This window comes from Lygodium microphyllum, chromosome 23 (genome assembly GCF_053477565.2).
Source record: "Lygodium microphyllum isolate KBCC chromosome 23, Lygodium_microphyllum_v1.1.10, whole genome shotgun sequence".
NCBI lineage: Eukaryota > Viridiplantae > Streptophyta > Polypodiopsida > Schizaeales > Lygodiaceae > Lygodium > Lygodium microphyllum.
The window spans coordinates 108086630-108109052 of record NC_141157.1 but is presented as its reverse complement, the minus strand read 5'-3'; the positions used below and the strand labels follow the sequence as shown (position 1 = coordinate 108109052).

General features: G+C 39.5%; 1 protein-coding gene across 3 annotated transcripts in view; it reads right to left on the bottom strand.

Moving 5' to 3' along the window:
- The window catches only part of LOC148016600 (E3 ubiquitin protein ligase DRIP2-like), a 30813-nt gene extending 13908 nt beyond the window's left edge, over positions 1–16905 (bottom strand). The window contains exons 1-4 of one of the 3 annotated variants that reach the window (XR_015688029.1): positions 16650–16905; positions 16173–16443; positions 1366–1465; positions 145–1191 (exon numbers count right to left, since the gene is read on the bottom strand). Coding sequence is in view for 2 of the 3 variants with exons in the window: in XM_087663689.1 (XP_087519815.1) it covers positions 145–1191; positions 1366–1465; positions 16173–16287 (1262 nt within the window). In the remaining variant the exon portion in view is untranslated. The other 2 variants (XM_087663689.1, XM_087663690.1) reach the window with 2 other exon arrangements.
- Between the last annotated feature and the right edge of the window lie 5518 nt (positions 16906–22423).

Here is a 22423-nt window from a genome sequence, read left to right as displayed (position 1 = left end):
GAGATTAATTTAGACCATAATCAGCTCTGTCACTACAGTATTGTACTTAGAAAACCCATTTGGTTTGTAATAAGTAGACCAAAGCCCTAGAATAGCACTTAATCCATATGATTTCAGAGCTTTTTTAAGAATGATGGTCTTAACTGATTATCAGCAGCTTGAAGAGCAAACCAGAAACCTGCATTGTGTTTATCCTGTCTTGGAATGCAAACTTGTAATCTCTCCTGTGAGTTAGTGGATTTAAGAAGAGAGAACTCATTGGTGGTCACCACCTTTATCAGAGGTGGAAGATTTTGTTGCACTGGGTCAGAAGTGCTGGTTATGTTTTCCACTGAAGGATGAATCTCTGTAGCAACAACATTGTTGGGTCTTGTTTTTCCTCTCCCTCGGCGGCCCCGGGGGACACAAGGATTTTGTGGATCTGAATGCTTATTCACTTGAGCTGCTGCAATTTCTGCAAGCTGTGCTAGTGAAGGCTGTTGATTCGAATATTCTTGTTTCCTCTCTTTCATCAGTGGCACTGTCAGATTATGATCATCACAATTGCAGGGCTCTGGGTTAGTGCAACCACTAGAACAAGGTCCATGCCAGTTGGAGGCCTTGAATGTCTGGCCCTGCATAGAGACCTTTGATTTCTCGGCAGGATATGAGCCAGACTTTGACAATGGGTTCTTGCAAAAATCTGTTACCCTTTCCTGTTCTTGTGAGCCATGAAGTAGCAACCCTTTCCTATATTGTGCTGAATGCTGCACTTTGCGTGCCTGCAATGGTTTTGTTTCAACTTTCTCTGTGACATCCTCTGAGGCTACTTCCCTTTTAGCATCGATTAGACCTGGTTGGACTTTATCTAGAGTGTTTCTCTCTTGGGTATACTTTCCGCTTCCTTCATGTTCTGCTCGATCTCTTTTGGCATCATTTTTTTGAGATTTCACCTTCTTTATTTTTCTTTCTTCGTGCTCGTCATCTGTGCTTTTTTCTCTAGTTGCTGTTTGTTGTCTAGATGTTGACTTTGTTTTCAGGCTGTGTGGATTAGCACAGAGTAGGGCTGCACCAACTCCAAGAGATAACAAAGACCGTTCTTTTCTTTTTAAAGGTGAAGGAGCAACCTCATGAATATTATCAGCCAACTTCCTTTTCCTCAGCTTGATAGGAAACAACTTTGCTTTAACATCATCCAATTGATGGTCGGCTCTGAAGCAGTGAAGGCCTAATTAGCATTCAGGTATATAACATTGAAAATCAAGAGTTCGAAATGCTGCATTTGGAAGTCAGACAATTTGCAGACAAAACGCCATAGTTTGTTTTTCAATGCTACTTTCAGCTCCATTGCCTTTTTCTTAGTACATACAAACTCTGAGGAAGTACCTTAGTTTTTCCAGGGGTGAACCTCCAAGGTTGACGTTACAAATTGGGCAGCAATCATTCTCTTCATCCTCAAGATAGTCATAAATGCAGTCCTTACAAACTACAGGAGCAACCAAATCACATTCAAGTTTCACATAAATGCTCTCAATACATCAACTGAATCAGATGATACACATGACAGTTCTCTCTATATGTTGTTTGAACTAATGGCCCTCTCTTATATCTTCAGAGGTAAAACATAATTGGCTTTTGCAAACATGAAAAGGATGATAGTTTTCTCTATATGTTGTTTGGACTGATGGCCTTTTCTTATATCTTCAGAGGTGAAAACAAAAATATCTCTGAACAGAGAATATTAATAACTGTCTGCAGATGTCATACATTATCAGGCACCTCAATACTTCAATCAAGGCAGCCAAATAGGTTTACTTTCAGTTTGTCGGATAACATGCAGAAACCATCTCTTAAAGGCTGCACAGATGTTTAGTGTCTTGGTTGGTATAGGTGATGTTTCAAAGAGGTACCATCCCTTGGCATATCCAAGAGCCATTGATGGGCAACCATTGGATTCCTTGGACTGGAGAAACAAACAATAAGGATGTGATTGGTACCATACTTTCTTCATGGCTACTTGGTCTAGGAAAGCCCTTTCGCAGCTCATGCCATTCCAATAGCCATTGATGGGCTTTCTTGGACTGGATAAATAGCAGGAGGACGGTTTCTTAGTGAAAGTTTCCACAGTTGGCCATTCCATCTTGGTCTAAAACTGGCACAAGCAATAAGGATGTGCTTGGTATTTTCTTTCTCCATTGCTATTTGGTCTAAGAAAGGCCTTTTGGGAATCATGTAGTGGAAACAAGGCAATAAAACGCCACCATGGGTCTCATGCACTGCTACCAAGAACAGGGAACAGGAACGAGAATGGGGAACATGATAAGAATAGGAAGACCCCATCGTGGGAACAGAAGAGAATGGCACATTAAAAGATGGGAAAATTTAAGGAATTTTTCATAATCCTGAAATAAACTTCACAAGCAATCAAAGACACTATAAAAGTGCACCCTAAACATCATATTACACTATTCAAAACAAAGGGTGCATCATAAATTAGGACCAATCCATGCTGCAAAATATGTACATACCATAAAAAAAGTCTAGAGAATGAAGACTGAAGAGCCATAAATCTCTGAAGGCTGAAGTACATATCATGCAAGAGCAGAAAACGGGCTAAAACAGTCACTTGTTGGTAGCAGGCAGGCTAAAATGCAGCATTCCCTACAATGGTCTCTACAATCAGAACATTGTTAGGAACAGGACAAGGAACTTTCCACCAAGCCGGAATGCATGTGGGCAACTGTTAGTATGCATTTGACAGTTTTGTTGCATGAAATGCTACTAATAGTGAGAGAGACTTGGATAGATGCTATAGGACAAAGCTGGACTGAGTTTGAGGAGTATGCACTCAGGAATCAACAATGAATTTGGGGCTGATTTGCAGCAGATAATATTAGGGTTTGAATCAGGCACTGTTTGGTGAATCAGGGTGTTTGGTCACAGGTAAAATCCATCATGAAACTTGATTAGTTAGGCAAGCAGCCTGACCAAGGAATTTGAGACTGATATGTAGCAGCTAATACTAGGGTTCCTAGTGGGGCATTGTTTTGTGTGTTAAAGTGACTGGTCACTGACGAAGTCCATCCTGAACGTTGATCGACTAGGCAGTCAGAATGTGTAAGGCTCCATGCATAATTTGTCGCATAAAATGCTATGGTTAGTTAAAGCAACCAATGGTAAATGCATTCAAGAATAAGGACTGATTAGAAGGAATTTTGATCAGTTTTTGTCATGTGATAGATTATTGTTCATGGGGTTTCAGCATCATTTTGTGCTAAATTGATTAGGGTTTGCATGGCTTGTTCAAATGTATCAGATGTACTTGGTAATTGACAAATATCCACCTGTATCATTCGGCTTTTGTATCCTGAATTGTGAACCTCTTCAATGAGAACAAAGAAGTACCAAAAGGACACCAGGGTTTGGGGCTTCTGTGTCATCTCTTCTGGATGGGAGCATTTGTAGCTCCACTGTTTGTGAGCATTTGATTTGCTCATTTACTATTTTTGTTTATTAAATTTGCAAAGTTTACATTCACTGCCCAGTGGTTTACTGAAGGCCAGTTTCATGGTTTCATTGCTAGGACATGTCACATACCACACCTTCTTTAAGAAGGTGAGCTTGTGGTTGTTTCAAGCGCAAATACAAAGTACAAGGGAAATTGGAAGAATCAACAAAATATCTCTCACTTCTTATAACTGAGATGACAAATACAAATCATGAGAAGAAAGGCAATCATTGTATGATTTTGAGTCACTGGATGATCACAACAACATGGGATGACAAGCAGAAAATAAATTGGATTGGATGTCTGTCTGTTAAGAGAAACCAAAGCAACTTGAAATGAAGTAGAAGCAAAGGCATTGTTCAGAGCACAGCTGGTTAGTGTAGTGGGTTTTTTGATTTGTTAAACTTACCGAAACTCCTTCCATGCCTACGAGGAAAAAGGAAGCATTCATAGTGTAAGGAGTCCAGCAACTCTCATAAGCAACCATCTCTACATATGCCTTTCAACAGACAGTCTTCAAGCATGAAAAACACACAAGCTACTCTATTCCAGGTCTACTTAGGAATGCATACGACGTACAATAACACATGCATGTAGCATAGCTTGCTAAGTTGGGACGCCCTCCAAATATGCAAGGAACCAGGGCTGGTTTTGGGAACCTTGTTACAAGTATTGTATATAATGAAAATGCTAGTATAATTCCAAGTGGGGCATCAAGAAATTCCAACATTTAAGAAGCTGAAACAAAAGTTCTTTTCATCCAGTGGAATGTGTATGGGAACAACATAATGCAATTCGGATTAGCATGATATCAACTATGTATGCATGTGTAACATGTCCTATCCTTCACACATTTTAGTAGTCCATCTAAAAGACGTTGCCTAGCACTCCCACGGAATGTCACAGGATTTTTTGGTTAGTGAATTTTGAGTTTACTCTGCAACAAAACATATCGGCCAACCCTGTTAGGATCGACCTGAATCTTACTCAGTTTCTAAGGGTCAAGTCATTCCATAGTCTTCTAGCATCGATCTCCTTTGCGCATGAAAAAGTAGTTGCACATCAGAGTTTAACATTGCAAGGGTCATTATTTGATGGTAGTGACATATGTGATTTCCTCTCAAAGATGAAGGCTTTGGATCATATGTCACAAGACATTGGGTCTATTGCACTTTTTGCCTATTCCACATAGACCATGGGAGAGCATTGCCATGGATTTAATTTTTAATCTTCCTAAGACACCTACAAGGAATGATAGGGTATGGACTATTATTATTATATATAGGTTTAGCAAGCAGGCTCATTTCATTCCAATGAGGAAGAAGATAAAAGAAGATCACATGGCAAGGTTGTTCAGACAGAACATCATTAAGGATCCTCTCATTGCCTTGGTCTAGACAAAGATCTGCTAAGGAAAGGAAAGTTAGAGGTAAAGTTTCTCGTTGTTATCTAGTATGCATGTGAAGTGGATAGAAGAGTGTTACTTAGCAAGTTCATCTCAACTGTTGCAACTTTACTTGGAGGCTTTTTAGCTACTTTGGTTGTGGCTTGATCAAGCTCAATGGAGCATAGTGCTAGACCATTGCTTGACGCTCAACAAGGAGATAGCACCTCCACACCCTTGATTTAGATAGGATCAATGTCACAAGTGTGTGAATTTACTTTGGGCCCTTGCAATGATAGACATTTGCATTAACAGTGTTCGACAAGGACAGGACTTCAGAAATTCTTGATTTTCAAGGTTAAATCCAAAAGGAACAAAAGAGTGGTTTTTTACCTTTTGTGAAAATTTGAACCCTAGTTTGGGCAATGCCATTTTTTATGAAAGTTTGTATCAGAGCTTTCCACAGTCATTTTAAAATCTCAACCATCGGGAAGCCAAAGAAAACTTTGGATGAGGCCAATGATTAAAACAATCACTAAATCTAGCGTTGAATTTTTGCATGGCTCTATGGAAAGCAAAAACTCTCATTTTTATCTTCATCTCTCTCTTTCAGTTACATGCAAGCTGTTGGAGCCAATTCTGGCTGAGAGAAGGCTGAGCTTTGCCATTCTAGAGCTGAGGATACCATTTTTGACAATACAAGTGCCTGAAACAGCATTGTGGCTGCCAAAAATCGCAGCCCCATTATCTGGAGCAATCATCTGATCAGCAAGGGAAGCTCCTAGCTGTGTGTATGCATCTCTGGCACGGGATTTACTGCCTTGAATTAGACTAGGGCTGGATTTCTCCCTTTTTCCCTTGTCTGGCAAAGAAACTGGCTGCTCAGTGCTGATTAGGGATTAATCGGTCATGATTAGGGTTTTGACTGATTCGGGGAAAATCCAGGATGATAATTCATAATTTGACATCACATGCAGATGTACAGCAATAATTGGGTGTGCATGCAATGTTTGCAATCATTGTTTGGGATAAGGTCCGCATCATGATACATGTGGGCACCTATTAGTGCACATTTGGCAACACTTTTGTTGCATGAAATGCCACCATTGGTCAGAGCAACTGTGGACAGATGCAGTAGGATAAAGTTTGATGGAGTTTGAGGAGCATACACTAAGGAATCAATTGCAAATTCAGGACTCAGATATAGTGGCTAACATTAGGGTTTGCAGTGGGGCATTGTTTGGTGAATCATGACTGCTTGATCACTAGCAAAGTCGATCCTGAACCTTGATAGGCTAGGTGATTAGCATTCCTAAGGAATTTGAGATTGATTTGTCATGGCTAATATTCGGATTTGCAGTTGGTCATTGACAAAGTCCATCCTGAACCTTGATCAGCTAGGAAATCAGCATGTATAAGGCTCCATGCATGAGGAATCAAAACTGTTTCACTAACCAATTTACCATTGGTTGGTGAAAACAACCAATGGTAAACCCAATCAAGACAAAGGACTAATTAGAAGCAATTCCAATTAGTTTTGTTGTATCACAGGTCATTGTTCATGGAAGCAACAATTGCCAAAAGCATGAAGATGAAATTTGGAAGTGGATGCATAGAAAAGGGGCAGAAATGAGGAATTACTGCTGTAATCAGAGTTTTCAGCACTCTTTTGTGGCTGAAATGATTAGATTTTACTGTAGATTCTATGTTGGGTTTCAGACAGGGTGTTAAGCTACCTCAGATTTTAGCCTAAAGTTAAAATGGTGTTAAGCTACCTTGGACTTTAGCCTAAACTTAATCTCAAATAATTCTAGCATGATGATTGGCTTAAAAAGTTCTTTTAAAGGGATACATGGATGATGGGTTGGCCACACTTTTCATCTCTAAACCTATCCTTTTCCATCACTTTCTTTACCAGCTTGCCATCACCTTCAACCTTGATCAACTCACCACTGCTAGCCATCAACACCCTCATTTCAGCATGCCAAAGATGGAAGTGACAACTCCTACTGCTCCTTAGCCTACCTTGCTGCTGGCATCATTGTTTTTCTACTCTTTCTGCTGGTCCAGCATTGGGGGGACATCATTCCAGCCTCCATAGGTGCCCAAACAATTCTGTTGCAGATTGCTCCAGCATGCTACCAGTTACATCATCCTACTTGTTACATCCTTTACAAATTCCCAAAAGAAAGTGGAGTAGCATTTCTATGGATTTTGTGGTAGGATTACCTCGTACAAATTGAGGTCATGACACAATCTGGGTTGTGGTCGACCAATTGATGAAAATGGCTCGATTCATTCCTACAAAAATGACCGTGAAAAACCACAAGTTGGCTGGTCTCTTTGTTGAACATCTTTAAAGACTTTATAATTTGCCCGATGAAATAGTAACTGTTGTGGATTTTGTAGTAGGATTACCACGTATGAATTGAGGTCATGACACGATCTGGGTTGTGGCTGATTAATTAATGAAAATGGCTCGATTCATTGCTACAAAGATGACCATGAAAAGCCATAAGTTGGCTGGTCTCTTTGTCGAACATCTTTATAGACTTTATGGTTTGCCCGATGAAATAGTCAATGGCAAGGATCCTCAATTCATTGACCATTTCTGGCAAACAATATTCCAATAAGTGGAAACTCGATTGTCCATGTCTTCCTCAGAGCATCATGAAACCAATGGCAGACCGAAAGGACAAATCAAACCATGGAGGATATGTTGCATGCATATGTCTCCCATAGGCAATCTGATTGGGAGTTATAACAGTGCTAATCATCTACGATTATGAGCTGATGTGATCATGACCTAGCGTGTTCATAGCTCCCAAGCTCGAGGGTGAGCCTATTTGGCTCTATGGCTAGGAGGTGAGTCTTGTGTCTAGTCCCTTTTATTTCTGGATATGGCTTGTGTTGTGTCTCATATATAGGTTGGATTCTAGGGGGACTTTTCACTACTGCTGTATTTTAGCTTCAATTACTCTTCGACATCAAAGGATTGTTGCGTTTTGGAGCCCACACTTGTTCCATAGCCTAAGCTAGTACAGTCTACTACATGATTGTTCACAGCCTATTGCAGTCTACATGATGCATCAAGTTGCAATAAATACTTTGCAATCCCTATATTATTTAAGATTCTTCAAGAATATCGAGTTTGTCTATGCAACCTGAAGGTCATCTCGGGGTTAAGCATAACAATAGGAGTGTTATGTAAATATGCTATTGCATTGAGCCAAATGGAAGAATAGAGATAAGTCACATTTATAGCAACTCCCTCACACTTGATATGCTGCACAAATACCAACTAGACATTACAATCATGTTCATAGTTTTATGAGGACACAATGGCAAAGAAAACATGGAGTGTATAAACACACAACACACAATGAACCCATATGAGAACACAAATGAAGAAGAAGAGAATGCAAAATGAATGTGTAATGGATGAATGATTGAGAGGAAGAGATACAACTAAGTGTGCTCAAAGAGTTGAGGCTGTCCAATAGCCATTGTCTCTTGTGGGAGTGGTCTAAGGGAGAGTGTCGGAGAGTATCGTCCTCCAATAATGAATCTCAAGTGTAGCAAACCACCAATGACAATGAACAAAGGATGTTGAGGGCTCAAAAAGTGCTTAGAGGATTAGTAATGTTGCTTATAGGCTAAAATCATCTCCATAATGGCGGATACATAATGCCTTTCATATAAGCTTATTGAGTCCTTTTCATGGTGATGTATCTGAGGATGTATCTACTGAAATTTAGTCAGAGCTTGAGGAGCTAAATAAGATTTCAATACCCGAGTAGATGTTGGCACATAAAGAGAGAAAGGTCTGAGGTAAAGTTTCCAAAAGGTATTTGGTGAAGTTTCAAAACTATTCACCAATGGATGCTAAGTGGATGGAAGAGGATGACTCGGTAAACCATCCTCAATTATTGCAGCTTTACTTGGAGGCTTTTCAATTGGAGCTAATTTTGGATCAAGCTTAGTCATATTCAATAGAGCAAGGGTCCAGAGCATTACCTAATACTCAAGGGAGAGGTGGCACTTTTACTCTAGTGATGGATAGATATTGTGTATTAGTAGATCTCGTATGTATTTAGCCTACATCCAAGGTATTGTGCTAACAGTATGTCTACCATAAGATCACTGCAGCTCTGAAACTATACATTTGCATCAATATGCATGCATCAATCTATGATCATCAAAGATTGATTATCAATTGCTCGTTTTCAATGGATGATCATCCCTTATCAAAGTCATTCCCTAGTTTTGTGGACAATGGTATGTTTTTATGAATGCCATTAATAGTTCAGCCATGGTTTATGCACAGTTTATGCTTCGCTATGATTGTTTAGCTAGAACAATTGAGATATGCTAATAGAAATGAATTCTATGAATTTCTACAATAGTTTTGGATTCTTTACAAGTCTTGTATTATATTTATGCTGGCTGAAAATTTTCAGCAAGTGTTTGACATTAGCATGGCTAAGCAATAGTGGCCAATGTTGTTTACACTATGATGCCTTTTGGAAAATTCCAATGTAGTGTGTTTTGCTTTGGCACATTGCAATGCAATTGAGAACGATTGCAAGGATCTCAAAGGAGAGGTCTATCATGAGGATAGCCCGAAATTGAAATTGAAGAATTTCAAGGAGATTCAAGAGGCCAGCTGGCCAATTTCAATTTCGGCTAAATTTGTCTCGCAAGGAGCAAGGTGAGGGTCAATTCCCTAAGCAAACCGAGGGGCAAATTGGTTTACAGGTTGGCTAATCATTAATGACTCTAAGGGTAGGGCAACAACCAAGGAAGAGTGGGTGTTCTCACCTAGGGAGGAAACACTTTTGGTAATATGGCCAAAAAAGAGGAACCCATGGTCATGATGTGCTTCAACAAGGACATTCATGGCAAGTAACAAGATTAGCGTATTTCCACCAACAATGGCTTGATCAGCCACAACTCAGGTATCCATGCCACATTGTCCAATGTAATTGTCATTGTTATATGTATTATGATGTTACAAGTTTTTTGCAGACTTTCTACTATGGTATGGACATGATGGGGGTTCCTAGAGGCTTGTATGCCTATCATCATGTATATTTTGCTGTACTCATTGCCCATGATCTGAGAGAGGATGTTAGTCTTATACATGTCATGGTTTTAGGACACTTTATTAGGCCTTTAGTCGAGTGCCTATACATTGGGCAGGTGTAACATATCCGCTTGTCCACTTGTGGGACACATCTTAGCAGTCCATCGGGAGGGAAGTCTAGAAAGCGCCGCCTGGCACTTGCAAGGAACGTCACAAGGTTTGCGATCTAAGTCTTCCCGAGTCTGCTCCGAAGCAAAAGTATCCAGCCGTTCCCACTTAGGACTGACCTGAAGTCAAGGTTTCTTTCCTATCAGCCAAGACTCTAGGTAGTAGCTAGCGTCGAGCTCCAAATGAACCACTTTGCGTAGGAACAACAGAGTCCAAGAGAATTTATGCTGCACTTGGTTCATGGAGAATGGGAAACGAGAGGGATGCAAAGCTCAACCTCTCTGCCCATAAGGCATAGTCCCATTCCGCTTCCCTAAAACAACATAAATTGGGATTCTAACTCAACTGACTCTAGGTCTTCACAATATCGTTATCACGTCTTTTGAGAAAAGTTCCCAGCTAACCGGGACCACCATTCCGTAGGACGGACCCAAGTCACGTCCACCGCACTTTCCTCGGGTTGCTTAGTTATCTACCACATTATGTTTGACATGCAAAAGCAGCTTCCTTAATTAATCAATTTACACACAGGTTCCTTCACACAACTTAGGCACTGACATTAAAAAACAATGTTAAGCAAGTTCCTTTTTCAAATATCTGATCTTTATTTATCATAGTATTGGAATACATCAAGTATCATGCCCGAAGGCTAACCCAACAATCAACAGGATTACTCCTCCAAGTTTCGTCCGTAGACTAGTACACGGACCTCGAGATCCCATCTCAAGTCACGTCGGCCTCTTGTGCAGGATCCGGAGGCAAGGAATTTACAGCCAGAGCCTTCCCTGGCACCCAAGCGTCCTACCGCTCCAAGCAGCACCCACGAAAAGACCTCTCGCGACAGGTTCGGTCCATATACCCGGCGCGGCTAACAACCCCCTAGATAGGGCCAAGCAGGTAGTCGGAGGTAACTAAACATGCCTCTCCCTCTAGGCTTTTAACCTGAAGCATTAAGTGTTTTGCCTTGAATTAGTTCCTTGAGCAAAGAAGTTCAAACAATGTACCTAAGTGTACAATCACAATCATTTCAGTAGTCGTTCGTACAACCAATTGCTAAGGTGTGATTCCTTCTTCTCGAATGCTCCTAGCATTCGGTCTTGGATCGTTTACGACTTGGCGAGATTCCAAGGGCTTGGCAAGCTAGGTTGCTTGTTTTCCCCTTTTTCTTTGGGTTAGGGTTTGTACCCTACCGACCCTAATTATCATTACCTTAGGTCTCCTTGTAAAATAGATCATGGACAACCCCGTCGTCCTCGGTTGGTCAACTTGCTGGTTATCTCCTAGATCCCTTGAAGTACCTATGTACCTTTATCTTTGATCTTAATTGATCAAGATTGTCTATCCCCTTGATCATAGTTGGTCAAGATGGTTCTATTTAGAACAGTTCCTACTCCGTGTTAAGTATAATCTTCTTAAGCCCTCTTAATAATGCTCACATGCACTAAGCTTTTACCTATCCCTCTTGAAGTCGCCAAGGACTTTGATATGGGACTTATGGATCTCAGTCCCATTTGGTAAATTACAAACAACGTTGAATTTTTCCAACAACTTTAATGCACGCAACGTAATGCCATGCCTTCATTTCAATGCTTACAATTTTAATATAATCCATACGATATTTTATGCCACACATGTAAAGGTATTTTCTATGCATGCAATCTTAACATTATCCTCTATGTAATTATTTACACGATCTATAACCTTCTTGAATGATCTAGTCTTTATAACTTTATGTGATTATCGTATGAGTCTAATTGCACTTTAATTCTGCAGTCTATTACATGTACCTTAGAATCCATCTTGCGATATGGAGATGCACTTTGTTTCTTTCGATGTCCTCTGAAATGTATTTTGCAAAAACTTGTGCAAGAAGCAATGCACTTTATGCAAGAATTCATGCAAGAATTTTTTTGGATAATTTACGATGCAATTACCTAATCAATTTCACCTATTATGATGTCATATTACAATGACATTTATCTTGTTTGTTACAAACATCACAACTAAATTCATACCAAGGCAATTACCCATCAATCGCGCAATCAATGTGATGCATGTGAATATGACCTTCACCATGATAATTATAATCTATGATTTAATAATAGAGCAACCTGGGTTTGGAGTGATGTCTTGATTCCAGTGGTATTTACGCCTGATGATAGACCATTCGTGGTTGCGGTACCGTCTTGATTCAAGCCGCCATCCACTCTTGCGAGATTTTCGGCTATCCTTGTAGATCTACGCTTTGGGGCCATACTCGAAGATGCGCATCAAGAGAGAGAATTCTCGCACTCTCCTATGGAACTTTTAAGTAAATTCTTGCAGTCTCTCCTTGAGTGGAGAAAAGATAATGAAAGGGGGATGTATTTTCAGAAATACTAGAGGGGACGTTATGACCTCTCTTTAAGGAGAGGAGAAGAAGAACCCTCCAAAAGCTTTCCTCTCTCTCTCTCTCTCTCTCTCTCTCTCTCTCTCTCTCTCATTGCGATGATGATGAGGAGAGGGAGGAGGGGCTTCCCCTTATATGGTGGGGAAGGAGGTGGTTTAGGGGGGGGGAGACGGCCGTTAATGGCCGCCACCCCTCCACCTGGGGGGGTGCATGCCTCCCCTTTCTCACTCTTAACTCCCTCTCTCTTTCTCTCTCTCTCTCTCTCTCTCTCTCTCTCTCTCTCTCTCTCCCCGACATGCTGTCAGCGGGGAGAGAGAGGGAGAGTAAAAAAATTAAGAAGGGGAGGGGGCGTTCTTATGCACGAGGAGGTAGGCAGCTCATTTTGGATCTGAATTATTGTCTAAGGTCTTGTCTTGAGGTATATATATGCTCCTCTCCACTCTCAATTGTATCATTGCATCATCTCACATCCTTAGAGAGAATGAGACTGAAGGCACCGCTGTTGGCCATCAATGTTGACACTCTGGGGGTATTGTATTGTACATCTGAATCTTCTCTTTACAAATTCCATTGCCTGTTCATTCTAAGTTTTTGTTTTTGTCTCTTTGTCAGTGTTTACGCTTCTTCTTTTCATACTTCCATTCATTTTTGCATTCTCACACATAGCCGTTTGAGATCTTGGTTGAGCAGTGCTAGCTACAATGCACTACCCACTGAGGTAAAGGGGGTCATGCTACACAAAGCATGGATTTTCATTTGGAGGGATGTCTATAATCATGGGCGAAAATTCATTCCAAATGCCCAACATATACATACAATGCAAGTGCAAGGGGGAATGAAACAAGTGGCATGCTCATGCAGCAAGATGCCACTTGGACAATATGCTCGTAAGGGAATTGTTTACTTGTCTAAGCACCCTTTTGAAATGGCAAAGTGATGTAATGCAATGCAAGGTAGATACAATAGGGAAAGGATGCCAATGTTGAAGACAAAAAAGACAAGCCAAAACTTGAACATATCATGTGGGGAAAGCAACCCCCTATCAAACCATGGATGTCAATGCTTGAGGAGAAGGAGGAGGAGAAGGAGGCTAGAGCTAATGTAAGCTAAGGTGCCTGGTACCTAATGAAGAAGGTCCTGGAATAGCATGATGAAAAAGAGGAAGGGAGACGTGACACCCATCAATTGGAAGAGCTAGAAGAAAGATTTCGCTACCATGGTTTTTGGGACATGTACTAGCCAAATGATGTAGGAATGCCTGAAACTCAACCTAGGAGATGGCTCCAATGCTAGAATGAATGCAAAGGCACAACCACCAAGGTAGCATTCAACTATGAACATAAAAAGAAGAACCTACCGGAGAGGTAACCAAAGTAGAAGGAGAAGCATCTCAACTGGAAGATCTATGAGGAAAGACAGCCACTGTGGTAGCTAGAATTATGCTTGAAACTCTGTCTCAAGAGAGAACATGCAATCTCGATCTCCATGCTGGTCAAGAATGTGAAGGCATGCCTAGCAAGGCAAGGCTGAAAATCCATGCCTCCAGCCCAGTCGCAGGAGTGGTAGATTCCCGCAATGTTAGTCCTTTGGTGAAATACAAAAACCCAGCATGTAAGTACTACCGGAGAAACCAAAAGCTACATACCAGTGATGCATATTGAGATTTTTTTAACCTAAGCTAGATCTGAGAGAGTGACTGCAGTAGAAGGAAAGAAGAAGTAAGACAAGTAGTAAGTAGTGGAAGAATGAAGAGGGACAAAGGAGGGCTTAGCCTACAGAAGACTAGCCTAGTTTAGCCTATCATAGCCTAAAGAGGCCTAGAAAGTAGTTAGCCTAAGGGACCTATTGCCTATGGACCCAACTTAAAGATCTAGCTACTAGTCTAAAAAAAGACAAGCTTAACTTAGCCTAAAAGAAATTAGACAGACAAGCCTAGGGATCCTAAGGGTAGCCTAAAGATCCTAAAAGTACAGCCTAAAGGGGGATGAGAGCTGAATTAGTCAAACAAGATGTACAGCAGTGACCGGGCCCATTGATGAACCCAAATACCGGGGGGGTGGAAAAGCTATGCTACTGCCCTGGGAAGTACCCCCCTACCACTGCCAGAAGGGGCTGAGATCTCGATTTGGGAGAGTGTGTAATTTTTGGTGTTCATAAAGTACCCTTCACCTTTGAATGACAGTTGCCATCAAGATGGTTTTTAGGCAAGTGCTCCCAAGCAGATTACCTTTTAGGTGTTCCCTTACCACCCCTATTTCCCTTCAATGAGGTAGGCAAATGATCAGCAGGAGGGGGGTTCCCTCTTTCTGATCAACTGGGAAGAGTGGTGGAAGGTGCATGAATGGAATCCCCAATACGACAGCACCAAGGGTCAGAGTGTGATACACTTGCAGGTAATGGGGAGGTGCATATTGTGCAGTGGCATTCCCAACAACAAAGCACCAAAGTGCAAAATGGTACAAACCTAGGGATCGTAAAGGAAGCTAAAGAGGACCTAAAACCTACATGAGCATCCTAACTAACTTGTGACAATATGAGATAACCTATAGTGGGTCTAAAGAAAGGCTCTAAACACACAGATTGTGCGAACATAAGTAACATACAGTGAACTCAAACAATAATGCAAATGAAGAAGGGAATGAAGAATAAATGTTGCTATAGATAATATGAATGAGAGGAAGAGATACAACTAAGTGTGTTCAAGAAGTAGAGGTTGTCCAATACCCACTATGGATCATGTAGCATGCTAGGTATGTGACATCTGTCTAAATGTCACAGAAACGTGCATGCACATATCCGTGTATGCATGTATCCCATCTTGTTTGTGCCTAAGCGTATTTGGGTAGTGAGGAGATGGTATGGAAAGAGAGAAAAGGGTGAACCAGACCCCATAAGCAAATAGCATCTCATAAACTTAGAGTATTTAAAGAAGAGAAGGACCTATTATAGCTCTTCCAAGGTGGGGACTTCCCTCTCTCTCTCTCTCTCTCTCTCTCTCTCTCTCTCTATCTATCTCTCTCTCTGTGAGAGAGGAAATCTCATGTCTCTAAAAGCTTGTTCACGTTCAGGCTTGCGTTTATTTTGATTCACTTTTTTTTTCTTTTTTCAACAGGCTGTAGTAACATTGGCCTTGGGAAACCTTCTGAAGCTATATGCAAGCTATGTGATTGAGCTATCCATATCTTTTAGTTCGCTAGTGTCCTATAATCTTGAAGAGACTGCAGCACAAATGTTATACATAGGCTGTTGAATAAGTTTTGGCCCTATGAGAATTCTATGAGAACTACGATCAGAGCATTATGATCTGACAAATTAGTTTTGGTGAAGTACACATGTCTCGGATATGAAAAACCTTCAACATACGTACACTGGCTAGCTTGGCAGATGACAACTTTTAATTAGCACTAAGGAGTAAAGATGTAAGCACTAAGAAAGCTTCTCTGGTACCATCAATCCCCTAATATGCACCATGGTCATCCATTGTCTAAACAGAAAACCAGTAAAAGGTGTCTGCTCATTCGCATGCCAAGATGCACCACGCACCCCGAGGGATGCTCCAATGTGTTGACATTTTCGTGACTTAAATTGTTGGGGTAAAGTTCAAATAGCCCACTTTCTGTTCACTAAAGAAGAAGCTCAATTGGCAGTGGGCACTCACATGTGTGAAGGCATTCGGAGATGGTTGTGGCCTCATGCACGAGCTTAGAACAGAGGGGACATTGCAGGCACACAAGCACTGAGGCCTTGGGGACCTTTACTAGGGTGCAAGTCATGATGATCCTGCTGCAGCAGCTTGCTCCTGCTCAATATTCAGCACTCCCCGGAGGAACCATCATGTAATGGACGGCAGTGTGTGACACGGGAATTGCACTCCTCAAGTGCCCTTGATACCAATCATCAATTTCAAGTTGCTACTAGTTTGGTGAAGCCTGCGAGAGGAGACAAAGGAGCTTAGCTTTGATTAATCTCATGCTTTGAATCAATGCATGACAAGTAGGCTAATTAAGCCCGCAAACTAGTACACTTGCAACACAACTAACGCAAATTAGTACAGTTGCAGCAGGGTTAATGGTGACTTTCATCGTTCTGATGGATAGCGTCAAGATGGATCGTGAATGGGAAGAAGAGAAAATACCGTAGTCACGAAATGCAATCGGTCAGTTAGCAGTCATAAGGAATTTCTTGAATGTGTGTGTATGTGTGTGTGTGTGTGTGTGAGGCCTCCGTATGGTCCCTTGCAGGAAAAACCAAGGCGAGCCCACGTCCAGATTCGATGAAAGGCTGATAATCAACGTGAGATCAAGATCTACGGTGTGTGTTCTTGTGTGTGGGTCGGAAGAGAGAGAGAGGGAGGGGGAGAGAGAGAGAGAGAGAGAGATTGCGTAGTTAACGTTCTACGGGCTTTTTCTTGGTGTGTGTGTGTGTGTGTGTGTGTCTCTCTCTCTCTCATATTCGTATGGAAAGCTATTGTGTTGATTGTCAATGTATAAAGTGGTTGAACGGCTGAGTGGCAGCCAAAAAAGTTCAAAGCACTCGTGAAAAAAGACCAATTGAGATCGATCCAGTCCGTCAATGACAAGTGTTAGAAAGAGATCCAAGTAACAACTATCACAAAGAGCCTGGTGCATAGACCTTGAACTGTAGCCATCACAAGCACTAACCTCAAAGGGTGAAGTTCCCATACCGCATATTGCCTAGAGCATCCAAAAGCGCACCCAGGAAATGACTGTGGCATGCGGCTTCAATCGACCCAGAAAAGTTCCAAAGAAAAGTTCCAAACAACCAAAAGAGCTTGCCAAATCCAAAAGATGGAAAATGAAGTCTAATAGAGGAAGATGCTCACAATCCAAAAGATGGAAAATGAAGTCTAATAGAGGAAGATGCTCACTGAATAAGCTCTTGCATGCGAGTATAGTTCCCAAAAATGAGTGGAGAGATATCCCTACAAGCACCACATTTACAACAAGTGGTAAGCGCAATCCTTCGAATGGCAAGCGTAGGACCTAAAGGAATTGCACCAACCATATATCACCATGAAAACCCCACCTTAGGTGACCTTAGGTGGCAATTTATTAGCCTAAAACTTGTAAATTGCCTTCAATGCCATTTAATAAGAGTTCCAGCACAGGGAATCATCATATAATGTTATCCAGGGTCATATGCACTCTCCTGGTTATCTCACCATAAAGAGAGTAGTATGTTCACTCTCTTATCCGTCATGTAAAAAAGAGAATAGTATATTCAATGGCATTCAATGCTCCAATCCTGTAATCTATCCTCACTTTTTAGAGGAGAGAAACTAGCAGAAATGGTCTAATCATTATAGCAAAACAAATTCCAAAGAGGTCTATAGTGATGACCCAAAGCACATGTCCTTTGAGCTTGAGGAAAGGCACATGTATCATGAGGAACATCACTCGCTTTGAAATTGCCTCTCATGCTCCAAAAATATGCCTTTCTTGGTTCTACAAATACCATTAAAGGACTATCAAAGACTTTATTCCAATACAAATGCTCTCCATGCAAATTTCCTTAGGCATCAATCTTACACATCCGTTTGATGTCAAAAGGTACTCCACTCTAACTATAAAACAAGTTTGTGGCAAAAGGACAAGCATACATGATGCCTAAAAATGACCCAAAATATTATCCTCTCTCTCTCTCTCTCTCTCTCTCTCTCTCTCTCTCTCTCTCTCTCTCATATGTGCATATTTAGATAGCTCAAATAGAAACTTGCCAATTGAACACTTTCTAATTCACAACATATGGATTGTGCTACTTTCATGCACAACTTTGTTTAATTGTATACTTGTCCTTTAACATGTTTCCCAATGCCAACTTTCATGCACATGTTCCTACAAGAGACACTAGGGTAAAATGTAAGGGGTCATTCGAGATTACTTGATTTCAATAGATGGTGAATATTTAGTTTATTAAAAGCCAAAAGTTTAGATTACAATCTAGGATAGTGTTGGTCTTGAACCCATTAATTGGATCATTTGTTGTATTGTGCAACTATATCATCTATTGTCATGGGTGGAAGAACAAAGCCTTCCACTATGAAACTACCATAATGAACAATCATTTCAAGTATGGAACTCCATAGCTTGAAATCAATCATTCTATCTAGGTTATGGCTCTCATGGCACAAAAGAATACCATTATACTTCTTTCTAACTCAAAGAACTCTTAGTAGCCTCCTATTTTCTCTCTCCTTCCTTTTAATTTCTCTTTATCCACTCACTCTCATTGTTCACTTTGCTTTCCTAGTCACTATTGTATTAGCATACCTTGTTAAGCTATTTCTTGAACTCCATGGTTCAAGTTTTGTTATGTGTCAAAACATGAAATAAATGGAGTGTTTGGAGTTACTATGGTTGCACTATGAATGCTAACTACTTTCGTACACTCCATAATGAAGTCCAACATGAAGTAAAAGCTATCTACATGAGCTTACTTGGAGTTACTATGGTTGCATTGTGAATACTAACTACTTTCACACACTCCATAGTGAAGTCTAACTTGAATTAAAAGTTATCTACATGGGCTTACGATGAGTAGCATAAGTCTTTATTGTTTTGGACTAACATATCAAAGGCAAGAAGTAAACAAGGTGATATAATCACAAGGGGAACTCTTATTATCATCCTATTTTCTCTCTCGCCCCTTTTAATTTGTCTCTATGTACTCACCCTAATTGTTCTCTTTGCCTTCCAGGACATTGTAGTATTAACATGCCTTGTTAAGCTATTTCTTTGGCTCCATGCTTCATGATGTGTTATGTTTCAAAACAAGGAATAAATGAAGGGTTTGGAGTTATGATGGTTGTATTGAATACTAACTAATTTCACACACTCCATAATTAAGTCCAACATGAAGTAAAAGTTATCGACATGGACTTATAATGAGTCACATTACTTTTTATCCTTTTGAACTAACATATCATAATCACAAGGGGACCTATGAAGGTAAGAGTAAGGTCAAAGGTTTAGTAAAGATCAATAAATTAACTCAATGTAAATGTAGAAGATGATAACTAGAAATTCATTCTAAAGCAAATAGCATAAAATTAATTTGAGATAGAGTTTAAAGTAAAATAGTCAAATTACATACAATTTTTTTGTGCTCCAATCTTAAGTTTTTATTTTACAAGTAAAATGGTAAGATGTATATTGAGCCTTTTTAGAATTTTCTTTATTATATAATATTTTTGGTAATTAGTCTAGAGATGTAGTCAACAAGTTAGATATGTGCATGTAAATATGTATAAAAACTTTTTAAACAGGAAAAGTGGAGAAGGTCAACATTCTAATGAATTATTTACTTAATCAATAAGATGTTTTAAACTAAATTTGTCTTTGGAAATAGCCAAAAGAGGAGGCTCAATCTTATAACATCCAAAATAGACCCTATTAATCACTCAGGCCAAGAACCATAGTCATATAACATCCAAAACAAGGTGATGTAATCACAACCGCCTATCAAGATAAAAGTAGAGGCTAGTGAATGTGAAGGAATCATCTAACTATGGACAAGAGTGGACATTTAAATGATAATTATAGAGAAAAAACACATAGTGATACATTTAGAACACAAAAATAGGTAAGATAAAAATCCAATCCTATTATGTTTCTACAATAGATACTAGTGGCATAAACACTCGAGCCTACTATGAGCAACATGAGCACTCTTAAGTAGTAAATAATACCTTTAGGTGTGTGATACACTTTCAAAATCAAATCTAATGAGACTAACCACATATACTTTTGTAGCTAATTTTGATTTAATATCTTAGAAGTTAATTGCTAGTTCATACTAAGGCCCAATAGAATTCTCTATTATGTAATCTTAAATGTAATATTTAGCCTTTATTTTTGACAAACATGTTTGTATGTGAGTATAGATGAGTAATATTATATATATATATATATATATATATGCACGCATGTCTACATATGTATAATTTGATTATATCTATATGCATTGATATTACTAACCATGAATGCTTGCAAGGTAGTTAAATCTAAGCTTATGCATAGTTAGTAGTAGTAAAAGCCCTTTCAAGGTTAGTGCTTAGGTGTATGCTATAAAACATGTATAATGTAGAAGGGGTACCATTATAATGCCAATTACAAAGAGAGTACTTGAAAAGGAAACTAGTAGAAACTCTATACAAAACAAACAACTATATATATATATATATATATATATAGAGAGAGAGAGAGAGAGAGAGTGTGTGTGTGTGTGTGTGTGTGTGTGAAAGAGAGAGAGGCTTGAAGAAGAGACGAAGAAGGTCCTACCACTAAAAGCTTTCTAAGGATATGCACAAAGTGTAAGAGTCTAGTCATGCCCATGGTCTACACTACTAATAGAGGTATATATGGTAATAAGCCTTTGCCAATAGCAAGGTCGCACTTTGTGAGTGGTTGTCAATTGATTGGACCAAGCCACATGCATGTTAGACCCAAATCATATATACTTATTTTAAAGACTAATCAAATGAGTGAAATCTCCATAAATCCACTAGCATGGTGTTAACTACATCCTTTTTCCTTTTATTTTGGGGGGGAGGGGGAGGCAACTAGGGTTAAGGTGGCACACCCCCCAACTCCCCACCAAGGCACACAATGCATGACCATGGGATTGGTGGGGGAGGTGGCATTCATTCCCCCACTAACCTTAGGTGTGACATATCCCTAAGAAGGAGGACCAATTAGAATTTCTAGATTTTCAAATGTTGTACAATCAATTTTATATATTTTTCTCTCAAAGATAAATTCAACTACCCCACACATGATTACAATGGTCTTTATTGTGGTAGGCCAAAAAGACCCTACAAACTTCACATGGGTATACCACTTGTGACATAAGAAAGAGAGTTGCACATGAGAAAAATATGACAAACCTAAGCTCATAGAGAAGTGTCCAAGGAGAAAGCAATTAGCATCTAGTTCCTACAAACAAGTTAATGCAATGAGCATGTTAGCCTCCCAAGACAATATACATGCACACAAAGATTGAAACTTTATAGCACCTAGATAATTACATATTGAAATGAAATAGACTAGTTGGTCTAACCTACATTGCCATATGAAGGTTGTGCATTCATGCTTTGAAAGAGGGAGTAAGAGGATCACTGTGGTAAAAAAACATACACCAACATTATTGGGATATATATATATATATATATATATATATATATATATATATATATATATATATATATATATATATATATATATATATATATATATATGTTTTTGGAATGTTAGGGTTTTTAGATATTTCTTGTATGCTAGATAAACTTTGTGGAAGGGATCTTTTGCCATAGTAGCACCAATATTTGGTTAACATCCTAGAATGTAACAAAATTATTTACTATTACCCTAATATAATCTAGTATTCTTTCATGTCTAAGTATACACATGATGACAAACTTATTTAATATAATGACATGAAAGTACTAATGCTTAGGCAAAATCTTTCACACTCTTTTTATTTTATACTAATAGGGTAAGGGGGCTTCTCCCTTGAAGAGCATACCCAAAAAAGGGGATATGACTACAAAAGTTTTTTATTTGGCTTTGCAACTCTCTTATAAGCTCTCTCTTACCAATACCTAATGATGCAAAATTTGTCTTTCTTTCTTTCTTTTAGTAGCTTAATCTCTAGGTTGCAAACAAAATTAAGGTCCAAGCTTGTGTAGCCTCGCATTACACAAGTGAAGGCCTAGTCAAAAAGGATTGTGCAAAATCTTTTACCTTGTTTTGTTTTTCCTTCTTCTTCTTCTTCTTTTAAGTGGATGGGAAACTATTTGACTACCAGAATACTTGTCCCCTTACCCAAAATAATAAAAAATTTGTAAGGGTTTCTTAATAACTAAATATAAATAAACAAATATAAATGCTT